General features: G+C 37.9%; 1 protein-coding gene across 3 annotated transcripts in view; it reads left to right on the forward strand.

Annotated features, from left to right (window-relative positions):
• The first annotated feature begins 396 nt into the window (after positions 1-396).
• ksr1b (kinase suppressor of ras 1b) overlaps positions 397-15,881 on the forward strand; it is a 56,058-nt gene continuing 40,573 nt past the window's right edge. For all 3 annotated transcript variants that reach the window (XM_077208131.1, XM_077208132.1, XM_077208133.1), the window contains exon 1: positions 397-918. In XM_077208131.1, coding sequence (XP_077064246.1) covers positions 676-918 — 243 coding nt within the window. In that variant the 5' untranslated portion in view covers positions 397-675. The remainder of the gene's footprint in view (positions 919-15,881) is intronic.

The raw sequence follows: 15,881 nt of genomic DNA on the forward strand, positions 1-15,881 counted from the left end.
ATTGCATTGGCCTTTTGTATAATTATTTATGGATAGGCTAGGCCTACTCCTTTATAATTCTTTCATTAAACATTTATCTAAAAACCATAAAAACATGACTGGTTAACCATAATCAATAATGTGCATGTGATGCTTAAATTCACTTAAAAACCCAGATCTGCACAACTAAATTGACAGGAAGGTGATGTCGTCTTACTATGTAGCCTATTATTCAGCCCAACTTTTTAATAATAATAATAATTTATTTATAAATGATAAACAATGTCGCTGTACAGCGTATCGCAATAACATAGGCTACTTAGCAACAACTATCGACTATGTAAAAAAAAAACCCCATCTATTAGGCTACGTAAGTGATCTCAAACGGTCCGATGCGCGTGTAAACAAAACTTCATTTCCCACACTGCCAAGCACGAAACGCTACATCAAACAGCTGACTGAGGGTGAAACTTATGCGAGCGCTTCTCGGGATATACATACAACGTTTGAGGCGGAACAAGCTGACAAGGCGTCTTGATGTCAAACCAGACCACGAGTATGTTTGAGGAGTATGCTTGCTCTCTGAACTAGTAGGCTACATAACTAATTTGGAGTAAGATTGTCTCCTCCGTTTAGTGTAGGCTACATGCGTTCACAAACATGTCTTTGGACTAGTGTTTGCTGTAGTTCGCGCTCATGCCCCTAAACCCGTGCCAATGCCGAGGAATGGATACTGTCTCTAGCAAAGGTGGAAACATGGTCGCAAGTGATGAGGAGCATTTGGACGGGAGCGATGGCAGTAACGCGGGGATGGACGCGCTTCACCAGTGCAAGCTCATCCAGAACTTGATCGAGATCTCCATCTCTAGTCTGAAGGGGCTCCGGACCAAGTGCGCCGCATCTAACGACCTGACCCAACACGAGATACGCGCTTTTGAGGTAACGTAGGATTCCGTTTTTGCCTATGTGTCTGCAATATCAAGCTTCGGTGCATCACTGCATCCAACAGTGTTCATGCCAGGTTGCAGGTTATTACTTTACATGTTTGTACCATGACATTAGTGTGATTCAGACTGCGAATGATAGTGTTTGATATGTCCTAATAATAATGTTTGCTTTGTAGGTACAAACCATCATCAATCATCATTCCTTTTTCTTGTCTATTAATTGACAATTCTATTAATCTTCATTGACACTATGGTTATAAATGCTTGGCTCACGGAAACCCCCTCTTGGCTCACATTGTTTCCTGGTTCTTGAGATAGTGTTAATTGTGTAATGTTGTGGATTGTGAAGTAGAAACGTTTTGCACTTGAAGAAATGAACAGCACTTTTGAGTAATAACATGGAGCGATTCACTCCATTATATTGTGATCACATGACCAGATGTGTCATGAAAATTTTAATGTTTATATGATATGGTGCTTTAAGGCAGTGCTTTACTTGCATTTAAAGGGATAGTTCAACCAAAAAATGAAAATTCTGTCATTATTTACTCTCCCTCATGTCGTTCCAAACCCGTTGATAAAATCTGAGAGCTTTCTGTCCCTCCATTGACAGCAATGTCACTGCAACAGTCAAGGCCCAGAAAGGTGGTAAAAACATTGTTAAAATAGTCCATTTGACTACAGTAATTCAACCTTAATGTTATGAAGTGATGAGAATACTTTTTGTGCGCAAAAAAAAAAAACTAAAATAAGAGAATGACACGGAAGAGAAGAGATTGTTGAATTAACTTGTTATTTGGGGGGGTTGGGGTTGGGGTTGGGTTGGGGGGGGGGGTGCAGACAAAAAGTATTCTCGTCGCTTCATAATATTAAGGTTGAACCACTGTAGCTAAATGGACTATTTTAACGATGTTTTTACCACCTTTCTGACCCTTGAAAGTTGCAATGACGTTGCTGTCAATGGAGGGACATAAAGCTCTCAGATATCATCAAAAATATCTTCCTTCGTGTTCCGAAGATGAACGAAGGTCTTACGGGTTTGGAACGACACGAGGGTGAGTAAATACTGACAGAATTTTCATTTTTGGGTGAACTATCCCTTTAAGACTTTCGTTCATCTTCGGAACAGAAATGAAGATCTTTTTCATGAAAGCGGAGAGCTTTTTTGTACTCAACATTGACAGCTACGCAACTACACTTTGACACTTCAAAAAGTTCCCAAAGAGATCATAAAACTAATCCATATGAATTGAGCGGTTTAGTCCAAATTTTCTGAAGCGTGTCAATCACTTTATGATAAACTGCTTTAATTTAGGCGCTTATTCACATTTAAACATTGATCAGCGGACATAAACAGAAGCTCATCCGAACCTGCTTGACGTGCGAGAACAAACCTCATTGGTTCTTGCGGAAGCTCAAGTGTGCTGCGTAACACAAAAATTAACCTCACTGGTTCTCGCACGTCAAGTGAGCATGCTTGAGCGTCTGTTTACCACAACTGATGTGTGAGCTGATGATTGTTTATATATGTGAATAAAAGCCTAAATTCAATCTGTTCATCATAGGTATTGTCTCTTCAGAAAATTTGGACTAAACCGATAAATTCAAATGGATTAGTTGTACTATGATCTCTCTATGAACTTTTTGAAGCGTTTTTTCAATAATGATGTTGTAAATGCGTTCATATTGAAAAATTGTCATACTCATCCTCATGATAATCACTGCAATGGAATAATTTTGCAATAGTCTATTGTAAATGAGTAGATCTAGAAGTAGTCGAAGTCCTCAAGCTGATCTAAAATATGTTCCATCATGTCAAACAGCCTGTTATCTGAGTTTAGCTCCGCAAACAAGAAGTGCATATATCAGAGGAGTGTTAGTGCTATTTTTAACCATATGCAGGTATTTTGTAACAGTGGTTAACCCCTCCCACAAAAGTGAACTGAAATCCAAAGTTGGTTGAACCTGTGGAACAGTGTCACTTTTAGTCATGGTTGCATTTTTTTGAAACACCATAACAAGTGGCTTTTCCTCGAATACAAACTTATCTACTTAGTAAGGTCAAGCACAAAACATGTTCCCTCCTAGATATTCATGCTTGCAGACTCAATCTTTTACATAATCAAGTTGGGCTTGAGGCTTTATTAAATAAACCATCTAACTTTGAAGATTTTATGATGCTAGTTCTCACAGACACAGGTAATTGTTACTTTGTGGTGGGTTTTGGTGCTTGTTTTGGAGATACTTATCTACTGGCTGTGTAGTCTTAGGGAGGCGCTTCAAGTTTTTCTCATGATTAAATTCAGAAATAGCACTCGTTCAAGTCAGGTCATGTCAAGGTTTTTTTTTTTATCACTTTTTCATTATTATAAGCCAAGTGCAAGAAAGAGAATGCAATACATGTTGTTTGAAACCACATCAACAATTATATAACATAGTATGATAATGTGTGTTGGTGACCAAGGCCACACGGTAAACTGTAATTACAAGTAATATACAATAAATAGTAAGCAATAAGTACCTAGAGGGCTATATATAAAGTAAAATATAGTGTTAAACAGTGCAGACAGTGTCAGATGGACTTGTGTTACCAGATGTAAACGTAGATAGATTCTAGTGCTCATAAAATGACTCTAATGTGGCAAGGATTGAGCTGAGGTAGAACAATAACAAGCAGAGTCAGGAGTTTGGGTTGCATTTCTGCATTGGGTGGGGGTGGACAGTCCATTTGTTGATTGTCAGTCATTGGATAGTCTGAAAACTTGTGGGAAGAAAAAGTTAATCGTCTAGAGGTTTTGGACTCCTCAAGCCTCCTCAAGCCAGATGGTAGGGGTATGAAACTAAAGAGAGTGGACCCATAATGATGCTGTGGTCTTTCCCGTTCAGTCCTTGTTTGCTGAAAGTGTGCTTCCAGTAATAAACTGAGCTATTTTCACTACCCAAGGCAGTGTCTTTTTTTTTTTGTCTAAAAAAGAGCAGTTAACATACCAGACAGTGATCCAGCAGGTAACTCAGGTACTGTCTATGACACGCCTGTAGAAGCTGGTGAGTTTTCACTAGCTTAAAGGGATAGTTGACCCCAAAATCAAAATTCTTTCATCATTTTCTCTCCCTCAAGTTGTTCCAAACCTTTATAAATTTCTTTGTTCTGCTTGAACACAAAGGAAGATGTTTGGAAGAGTGTTTGTATCAAAGCAGATCTTCCCCCCTTGATTGTTTTCTTTTCATCAGACTTTTTTTTATGCCATCTTGTTGATGTCATCAGCTAATGTAATTGCTTTTATGTTTGGATCTTTGGGTCCGCACGGTGTGTACACAACCCTGGTGACACCGGTGTTGAGAAAGGTTAACTTTGAAGTCAAGAAACAGCAGGTGGCCATGACTCTTTTGATACCTGTGGAGACGTAGGGCCAGTGTGCACTCTGTATCCAGATCTGCCAGCAGTATTAAAAGCTTTCAGTGGGCAGTTGTGGAGGGCTGAGAGAAGACTGACACAGTATGGCGTCAGGCCTTGAAGTGTGGCTTGACATCTCAAGGGCCGGCTCAAAGTTAGTGACATGGTAATCTGAGTCTCTGCAGTATCCAGGTGGTGGCACGGGATTCCCTATCGGCTCACTTCCTGGACATGCAAGGATACAATTTGCATACCCAGTGAAGATGCTGATCTCCAGAGGTAACCAAAATGTGGCCAGAGGGAGCAAGCACATCCCTCTCACAAAGTGTCAATCCAGTCCTACTCCTGGAGAGCCACCTTTTTGCTGAGTACACCTGTCCATGGTTGGAGGTCAGCTCTGCAGGATGATGGACCTCAACAATGGACTTTTACTTTCTCCAACACACCTAATGCTAAAGACCTAGAGTAGCTGGTTCCGGTGTTCAGGAGCTAAACTCTGCAAGAAGGTAACACTCCAGGAGCAAGATTGGGCACTTCTGATTTCAGGAGAAGCAGTCGTTCTGTCACACAGTGGACCTCAACATAGGGGTGTGTGGTAACATAATTTTTGATTGTGATCGATTTAAATGTTTTCACAATCTCTCTTGAAGAAATATCATAGTATCGTGCCACATTCACAGTGCATTCTATCAGTTGCAGTTCTGACGCCTCCATCCAAACATGCTGTACAACGTGGCGTACATTTACATCGCATGATAAAGCAGAGATTACCCTTGCGTGACATTGCAGACATTCACAATCAAGTTTATAATTTGCATGCTTTTTAAAGACTTGCCGAAGCGCGAGAACACAAAGTCTGTCAAACAACTCATGAGTACTAAACTAAGTTATCTTTTGCGTATTATTGTGCTTAAACTGTCAAATACACACAGGGTTTACATAAACACAGTCGGTTATGTCTTAAGTGAATGTAAACAGTTAGGAGAAAACTGGATATGTGTCTGTATTAGATCCATTTATGAGGTATTAACGTGACAGCATTAACCAGCTGCAACTTGTCATTAATGTTACTCAAGCAACAAAAGACAAAGAGAAAATCACTTCCTGCTCTTCACTGAATAACTTCAGTTGATTTAATAAGAATCAGTGTGTATATAATTTACACAGTGAAGTCTATGTAGTGTTTTATTTTTATATTTATTTATTCAAATTCAATTAAATGAATGGTACTGTTAAATACACCTACTGGGAAAAAATAAAGCACTCTTTGTTTCATTTTTGTATTATATTGTAATTATAATGTGCATCTTTTTTCTTATTTTTAATAACAGAGATAACATAATGAAATAAAAATGTTCATCTTCGCTCACCCTACTTTGGCCTAAATGGTCTGTCATTCTTTTTTCTTTCATATTTTGTTACCTTGTAAGACTACATTTTTCAAATAGGCTAATTAGTTTTGCTGTACTGCTCAGTCACAGTGAAAAAAATCTTGAATCGTTTGTAGGGCTGCAACAACTAATCGATAAAATCGATTATAATCGATTATGAAAATCGTTGTCAACGAATGTCATTATCGATTAGTTGGTCTGCTTACGTCACGGGGAGCGTTTACTGGTACGCACACACACGCAAGGTCTCTCTCCCTCAGGCGCTCTGCCGAGCGCGCGCGCTACACGGTTTGGAGCAGTCTCTTCTGTCTCGCATGCGCGCTCTTGCTTGCGCACTCTAGATTTCGGGAGTTTGAACTAATTCGCAGGCATCAGGGAGCCGCAATCAATATGCGGGAGACTCCCGGGACTTCCGGGATCTTGGGATGTCTGTATTTTTTCTCGAGCATCAGGTTGCGCAATCAGTTCGCTCGCAACGTAAGTGATGGATTAAAATAGCGCTACCGCAGAAATAGGTTAAATTAAAACGGTCTTTACAAAGCGAAGCACTAAATATAAAGGCAGTTAATAACAGCAGCAGTAAAATATTGTTTTTTAGTCACTGTACTCAGTGGTTTTCAGCGAATGCTTGTGCACTAATGCATAATTTCTCCTGTCCTTTACTCAAGCCTGTTAGCTTGCTGGGTAACGTTACCTCCATTCCGTTCTCTTTTTATAGCATTTGTCTACTAAGTTTTAATTGTTTTTCAAACGCGATCTACTGCGGCTCTACATTCACACAATTGTTTTCAGTCTTTCTATATTTATTTAATCAATTTATCCTTATATTATATTCTTTTATATATTATATATATAATATATATTATATTCTTTATCCTTATATTCCTTATATATAATTAATTTTAAATAAAATTAAAGGAATTATATATTTTAGATGTTTTTAGTTTGTTTTTAGTTCAGATATTCACATCTGAACAACATGTCTGTGTAAATTTGTTTTAACAAAAATTGTGTTAAAACATAATATGTTGGATATCATTTTTTTAACAATAATCATGTTTGTCAACTTGCCATCAGCAATTATCATTAAAAACAATGCAAATATTGATATTAGTAAAACTCAATGTGTGGCTTTTGCACTTTTTAAAGTACACTTTTACACATAAATACCCTGATTTACGGTTTTATTTAGTTATAATAAAAAAAAAAAATCTAATTTAATTTCTATCCGATTAATCGAAAAAATAATCGTCCGATTAATCGATTATCAAAATAATCGTTAGTTGCAGCCCTAATCGTTTGTAATTTTCCTGGGAAAAAATTTGTGTTATGATATTTTTGCCCCTACCTCTCCATTCAGCAAAACATAAACAGCCATTCACTGCCATTATAAATCTTGGAAGAGCCAGGCCATTTTTTAATATAAATCAGATTGGCCCTCATTTATCAAAAGTGCGTACACCAAATTCCCAGCGTACACCTGGCGTACACCCAAAACCACGGTGACTTTGATATTTATCAATATGGACGTTGGCGTACGGCACGCTCAAATCCTACGCCAGGTCAGGAGGTGGTGTACATGTAGGCACGTTTTGAGTTAGTGCGGAAATGCACTGAAAAACAATTCCTAACACCACAAAACGCACTGACAAACTAAAAGATATGAGGAGCTCTTTTCCAAAACGCGATAAACGCCATTTTTAAAAATAAATTTGTATTTTATTTCTATTAATAAACTAGTGCTGTGTCTGCAAAGATGAAATTGATGATCACCATCTCCGTAGTGAACACGCCTATAGAGAGAGTAGCCTATTTCTTTTCGTTTATAATTGTTTCGTTTAAAGACATTTCAAGCTTTCTTTATAGATATATTTCTCATGTCTGTGATGCATATACTGAGTTTCGGTTAATTTGTAATGAGATGCGCTCCAGTTCACGTGCAATGCAAGGGACCGCGCTCGCGCCTCCATGTCATGACTCATGATTATATTGTCTGCTATTTGCTTCTTATTTATTAAATCCAGGCAATTGGTTGATGAAAAAAATATTAAAATTAAGATATAATTTATACAAAACGAAATTCACTTTAAAGAAAGGCTTTCTACAAAACAAAACTTAATTAAGTGGCCAAAATCATGTCTGAGCATATCTCCCGATATATTGCGCATCCTATCTTAGCCTGTGTTCACTTTTCATAATCAACATAGATGGGGAAAAAATAACATTATTATTTTTTAACAAATATGAAACTAAATGCACTTAGTTAATGGCTACAACACGTAGCCTAATAGTAGGCATGAATATTGTTATCATTACTTTTTTCAAGTTCGGCACGATTTACTATTAGCCTAAATGTGTTACTAAATGATTTGAATGTATTTTTAACATTGTTGTATTTAAGGACTGTATTTGTGTGTTATTTTTAAATTATTTGTTTTATGTGGTGGATAAAATTGGAACGTGACATTGGAAATATTTATTTTATTTTTACTAGGCTATTTAATTTATTTTACTATTTATTTTGTTTGGCTTTTATTAATTTCATGCAGTTGCACTTATTTAATTTATATTAATTTATAGTATGAGTCCCTGATTATATGTTGCATGTTCTCTTCTTGTTGTTTTTGTTTTTGTTTTTTTAGACAAAAAATGGATGGATTTATAGCGTTTTGAAAAAAAATACAATTAACTTTGAATTTATCATCAACAATATTGTTGTTTGATTTAATAATAATTTTTCATGATGGTGATGGTCTCGATCTCCAGAGAAGTGTCTCCTCTTTGCCGTCTTCCGTGTGTCCATGGCGTAAAATGAGGGCGTGGGGGAAGCGGAGACTTGAATATACAGGTGCGTGTTATTCTAATGACGATCGTTTTCAGCCGCGGCATTTATCAAGGGCAGGTATTGCGTACACCTGGATTTCAAAGGTACGCACAGCTTCATAAATCAGGCGGTGAGAGGAGTGTAAGCATAATCTTACGCCAACATATACGCCCGTTTCTATGCAAGAATGATAAATGAGGGCCATTGTATTCGTCTGAAAGAAGAATGTCATATACACCTAGGATGACTTCATGGGCTAATTCTCATTTTTGGGTTAATTATACCTTTAATTTCCATAGCCTTTTTAAAAATTTCCCCATCATTGTGACCAAAACAGTTGGACAGGCAGAGCTTTGTTTTCCCTCTGGACACACTTTGATAACCGTGGCGATCTGTTTTCCCGATACTCAAAGCAAAACACAGAGAGATGGTGCTAAATGGCAATTATCGTTTAGATTCCTGTCAGTAAATCTCACTAAATTCCTGTGGACGAAATGGCTGTCTCTCTGGCAGCTGAGAATCTCTGGTTAGTTGTTTGTCTTCTCTGGTCATTGGAAAGATTGCTATGTGTTTGTGCTATTTTGGCTGTTTCTATATTTAGCAAGCATGCTCACTTCACATGCATGTGATTAGTGAGCAAGATTCCCCAATCCAAGGGATGGTTTGCGATAGTGGGTCTGACTCTGTACTATACAACCCTGTAATGCCGCAACTCCACTAAGCACTTTGGTGTAGACCGAGGGCATCCATCAAAGGGCCGAAGAACAAAAGTAGTGGAAAGTCCAGGCAATGCATTCTTCCCTCTCCCCGCTTGAACAATAAGCCTGCGAGTGACAGGCTGAATTGCATTAGGAGTAGGGTTACATCAAGCACTCAGAATAAACTAGACTGTGTGTTTATTGATATTGGAGAAGACAAGCAGTTTGCATTTTGACATCTTTTACCTGTCTTGATGGTGGAACAATAGAAAATCCTTATAGGTTCTTGTTTGAACTAGTAGGGAGAACAGATGCCGACCTGGACACTAGCAGATGTCCTACAACCATGTGTCACACATTAACCTAAACAACCAATGAGTGTTACGTCTCTGTCTTGGACATTCTCCCTTGTAAACATTCTCTCCTTGTAAAGAAGTCAGGCAGCGTCAAGTCATTAACAGCGATTTGGAGGTCTGGGGGTGTCGAAGTCATTGTACCGGTAGGTACGTCTGCTTGACTGCAGTATTCAATTGTATCAGGAAACAGATCTCCCCTGGTGGATCTTCCAGTGCTAGTTGCCAACATTCATTGAAATTGCACGACTTTGTCTCTGCAAATCGTGAAGACCCCTTATGACTTATTTAAAATTCCAGTGGCATTAATAGTCAGCATCATAATTCAGTATCATGTATGCTGCATGCAAAAAATTTTGGGCGTTCCATGTATTTAAATTGAGTTTCTCTCTCTCTATTTGTCTCCACAGATATGCTTATATTTCCTGTTGTATTATGTGTCTCATTCTAGCATGTGAGTTATGGGCCATTTGAAACTAGTTTTGCACAGAACTGTCATCTGTTTCATGCAGTTTAGGTTTAGAACGTAATGTCTGTCAGTCTGTAAACAAGTGTGAAAATCTACCACTTAATCTTGCACATTTTTTCTTCACATTGATTGAGAGAAGTGTAAGGCCCTTAAATAAAATTTGTGTTAAAGTCACTTCTTTGTCTTTCAGTAACGCCATCTGGCTATCACTACATGTTCTCCACGCTCCATACAGATCTGGCCACAACCACTCTGTGGCCAGAGTCTGTCAGTCTGCAAGACTGTTTGTTCTCAGAAGCAAATCATGGATTGGTTTAAAATGTGTAAATGCAAGGGGTTTTTTTTATTGGTCAGGAAGTGCTGTGCATTGAAGTCACATTTTCTGCTTGTTGTGTGCTGGCGAATAAACTGTCAAGTTGTTTTTTGGGATTTCTTGTGGACATAAATAGCTGTTTTAACAGGCGAAGTATCAAAATGTTAGCATCTACCGACAGCTCACCAAACATCAGCATGTCTGTTTTGAGAGGTTTAGGAACAATTTAAAAATTACGACGGTCCAAGATCTGTAGTCTTGAGAACTTTAGGTCTGGTAATGATGTCACTAGACTAACCGATTTTATCTAATTATCCACCAGGATTTAAGTAGTAGGGTGGTTAAAAAAATGTGTGGTCTACGAAATCATATTCTAATGATTTGTTCTTCGTGTTGCTGGGTATTTGGTGCTGGTGCTGCCCCTGCATGCTGCAATGACGTCACTTTTAATGAAGGGGTCTCCCCCATCTGAAGACAAGGTGGGAGATGTCTGCTGTGGGACATGTACAGTATAATGTGTCATCTGTGTTTTAAAAGAAATACACTACTCATCAGAACATATTAAAAGGAATAATTCACCCAAAAATGAAACTCCTGACAACATTAACTCAGTGCTACGTTGTTATAAACCTGTATGACTCTGTCTTTTTTTATAGCTGTAATGAAGGTCAATAGGGTCCAAATGAACAAATGTCTTTTGTGTTACAAAAAAGAAAGTAAGTTTGGAACAGGTTTGGAATGATGTAACTTTGTTCTTTTGTTCATTTAACACAGGGGTGTCCATTCGATGTTGTGGACACACCTGGGTGCCTTCGTTTTTATATATTTGACAGTAGCTTGAGTTGACACTAGTAGCTTGAGTTAGCTGTAACATCTGTAAAAAAATTAACAATCTAATTTTCATATTGGGTAAAATTTAAATATTCTTACTAAGTTAGAAATCTACTTTTATGAAAATTACTTTTGGTCTTCCATAATATCATACATTTAGATCATAATAATCCCAGGTAAAACCACTCTCCCTCACTCCCATGGTAAAAAGCAATATGGTTTCTATGGTATCTAGAACAGCTTTATGATGTTTAGTCAAAACACATTAAGTATTAATACAAAGTGCACAAAACTGCTTGCTTATAACCAAAAATGTTGTAGTTTGGGCTATATTTCATTACTACATGTCCACATTAATACTATAATAAAATGCGATATGAATATTCCCACATTTCTGCTACAAGACCATGGTTACAGTTAGTGTTACTACAGCAAATCCATGGTAAATGTTGCTGGTTGGTTTGTGGATTGAAAAGTATTATAACTGGATTGTTGTCCCACAATGTTTCTACTGTTTTCCATGTCACTGTTATTGAGAATGTTAGCACCGTTTCATCTGGCTAAACTTGTTTGAAATACCAATATATTTGTGGTTTGTAACAAATATTCTGAGAACGCCGTGCTTCTCGCTGGATCTCGGTTTAGTGAACGAGACCGCCGGTCAGCAAGTAAATGCACTTGTTCTGAGCACGCGTTGCGCTGTATTTTGGGCAGAGCTAATAAATGGTCTATCCATGTGCTGCGCTGTTCAAACGAGTAGCGCTGTTTCGTTCGGCTTTTGACGCATTTAATGTTTCTTAACATTATGTATGTTTCTGAAATAACAGCACTAATCAGTTTTCAAATTGTCAAGTTGTCACTCATGGTTTACTGCTACACCTGGCCTAAAATCTAGTGCTGTCACCTTGTGTTGACTTTGCAACGGCTTGATTTGGAAATTATCCATGGCGAGCCACATCTAATATATTTTAATTGAGAAGCTGCGGGCTGTTGCTTTGGACACCCCTGATTTAACAAACTGCAAAATTGTTTAACCTGTAAAGTATGCTGACTCGTGACACAAATATATTTTAACTACCTGATTTCCTTTTAAATTACCATCTGCAGGAACCATTTTAGGCCAATTCCCTTGAGTACAGGCCTGTGGCTTATCGCAGAATCATTAAATTTGCAGTGGATGGGAAGAGGGATTGCCACATTGTTGGATGTGAGCTCATAAAACCTGTTTCTGCGCCAGGCTAGTACTAATCGTACTTGAGTGATTTTCCCAGATGATGCTCATTCATTTAATAGACCCTATAATTGACTGAAGAGATCTGGGAAAAACACATTTTTAAGAGTCACAACTCCCTAGCGTCTTAGTTTTGATTTCTGAAATGCAAATATTTTGCGTGAGTGCTCATCAAAGGCTTTTTGAGGCTCATTTGCTCTTTGTTTCTATGGATGGAAAGTTAACACATCGCTGCGAGGCCCATTAGGTGTGGTGAAGCATAGACCTCTCAACCGGCTAAAGTTTGTTCACATCAGGAAATCCCCATGCGGTTTTTCAACAGCTTTTTCCCCCTTTCTCTTTTCTCGTGTCTTATGACGTTTCACACACCCTTGCACTTTATTGTCTAATGCCTCCATTTGTATTCATTTTTTATGTTTGCTTGCACTTGCCTTTTATTTACAGGCATGTTCTTTTCTATTAAACATTCTGTTTTTATTCTTTTGATTTTGAATTCTGTCATCATTGAGACGAACCTTTTTTTTTTTAGCTATTGCCACATTGTGGTTGCCCATGTGCGCTACTAAAGTGATTAATAGACCTATCATGATTTTGGAGCTAGCAGGATTGTTTAGACGTAGCATTCATTTATCCCATATGCCTTTATGTTATCGTCAGAAACCAAAGGAGTGGGTTTGCTTGTATTGGTGGCAGTGTGTAACAGGATCCACATCACTCCACCACGGTCTACTACAGTTACCTTATCATCTGGTACAACCGTCGCACTTCTTTATGCAAAGCTTGTCAAATTTGATGAAATGAAGTGAATTCGCAGTAATGAGTGCATGCCGACACAAAAGATTCGGAAATTACGTCATCTAATGTCGTGTCTTTCTCCATGCACACTCATGCCAGAAACACTCCACTTCCTGAAATGACTGTTGCACCGTTTTGCCAGGAACCATAATGATGAAATCACTTGCTAAACTCTTGATTTCCAACATACTCTTTAATATCTTTCGTAACAGACACCATCGTCACCATGTGGATTGTGTCTCTTACCTCTTGCTTTGCATCTACGACCCTCTCTTGTGAGGACGGCTGTTTTTGAATGTCACAAAAGATTCTCAACTTATCCTCTCAGGTCTCACGCAGACACTTTAGTTAAGCAGGTCCCCCCTGCCCCATACGCCAGCCTCCCCTTGAGAGGTGTAATGGAGACGGCAGATGAGAGGAGAGATACAGGCGTCATTGAATACAGGCGTACTCCTGCACATTGTGCCAGGCTGTGTCTGGTGGAAGCTAACACCCTGTTGTGTTTGAGGTTCGCTCATGGCCGACCGATGCATCAAATCAGCTTGGGGGCATTCTCACACAGTGCCTTAAGAAAGCGCACCTTCTCAGAATGCTATAGACCTCTTGAAACTTTAATGATACACTGCTCCTTTTTTGAAGACTGTGCTACATGCTATCTTGGCGGTTTTGCAAGGGTGAGGTGATAATACGCTCATACATAAAGCCATCCACTGCTGTCGTGTCTCTGTGGAATTAACAGCCAGTAAGGCGCTCCAATACTGCAGCTGCGTTCTTCCAGAGTGCTGTGACCTTATATAGAGATGCGAATGGAAAGAGCTCATCATCTGCACAGGTGGCTGGTTGCTGGGCTACAGGTGCAGGCTGATTTGTCTCAGTGACCTAGACTACAGAGTGTATTTCTCTATGGTGATCTTTAGATAGATCGTAAGTTTTGATAAAAATGTTAATGTATGAAATCTAGAAACGGTTTGACTTTTTCTCACACTCTTGCAGTTCTCATTAATGGCTAGTACTTCTTCTTTCCCTGCTTGACGACACAGTCTGCCTTATTGCTCTCTAAAATTGCAACAAAAAAAAGACTGTTTTGACTATTTGCTTTATGTATGATGTTGAAGGTCAGGTAAATCGGAAACATCTGAAAAAATATGTGGGTATCTAGTAGGTAGCATGTTCAATTTAAGACATTAAAGGTGCTGTATGTAGTTTTTTTTTTTTTACTGTACTAAAGCATAAAAGTACCATGCTATGTTTGCAGAGATTTAGAAAATATGCTAAGTTCAAATACTTGCTTCTCTCAAAAAGCAATGCTGTTGAAATGCTCGTTCCGTGTCTGAATGTCTGTTTTTATTTTGGTCTGTGTGATCCCGCCCACACTGCCAAATTACCCAAATGTATTTCGACACCCCTGGCTGCCAGTTGCTGGAAAACACAGCGTATTGCAGCCATTAAAGCCAGCAAACGAATCTCTGCAATAAAAACATTGCAAATGTATACTGTACAAAAGATGATCAACTTATGCTATCCATTTTCAGTTGCACCCCTTCCCGTTCCATGTCCTCAACCAGGTAACCCGCGTGAGCGTTGAGTCCGAGGAGGACGGGGGAAACGACTCTCCAATATTTTGAATTTGGACTGCAGTGCCCATTTCAACCGCTAGCTGTCAATATAACATACTGCATCTTTAACCCTCTAGTGCTGTTCGGTCATTTTTGACCGCACAATTTTACTTTATTTATTTATTTATTTTGCTTGGTAAAGGTTTTGGCAGTTGCTATGTGAACACACACACACCGCAAAAAGGTTAAATGGTCCTGGAAAAACTAGTCACACTGTCACACTTGTATTGTTCATGGTCAAAAATGGTCGCATTGAAAATTAATGGGAGATTAATTAATCTAGTGGAAATGTGAAGTGGAAACTTATAAGAAATTGACACAATTAAAAAAAAATATTTTGAAAGAATACCACTTTTTGTAATGTATATACTTTATGGTTTTCATTTGCTATATAGTATAATGTCTTACAATTATCTTCATTATGAGCCTTTCTGAGCAAATATTTATGTGACTAATTTAATTTGGTTAATATGCACATTGTGTAATGACTTTTTTAACGGTTTATCATATATTTGTACATACTACCATTATTAATATTTTTAAAGTTTTATTTTTTGAGTCTCATGCTCGCCAAGTCTCGATTTTTTTGATCAGAAATACTGTAAAAACACTAACTTAAATATTATAGTTTGAAGATATCGGTTTTCTATGTGAATATATATGAAAGTATAATTGATTCCTGTGATCAAAGCTGTATTTTCAGCATCATTACCCGTCTTCAGTGTCACATGATCCTTCAGAAATCATTCTAATATGCTGATTTTCTGCTTAAAAACATTCATAACATTCTTATTAATATCAGCGTTTAAATCTTTTCAGAATTCTTTGATGAACAGAAAGTTAAAAAGAGCACACATTTGGTCAATATAATGCATCCTTGCTAAATAATATTATTAGTATTCTTTAAAAAATGTGTGTGTATATATATATATATATATATATATATATATATATTCTACAGCTATACCCATATCTACAGATATACCTGTAATTTATAATTCTATCTATTACAGCTTTAGCTGTATCTATATCTTTCGTTA

Source organism: Siphateles boraxobius, unplaced genomic scaffold, assembly GCF_051911475.1.
Source record: "Siphateles boraxobius isolate OS27281-9 unplaced genomic scaffold, OSU_SipBor_1 6, whole genome shotgun sequence".
In the NCBI taxonomy this organism is placed as follows: Eukaryota; Metazoa; Chordata; class Actinopteri; order Cypriniformes; family Leuciscidae; genus Siphateles; species Siphateles boraxobius.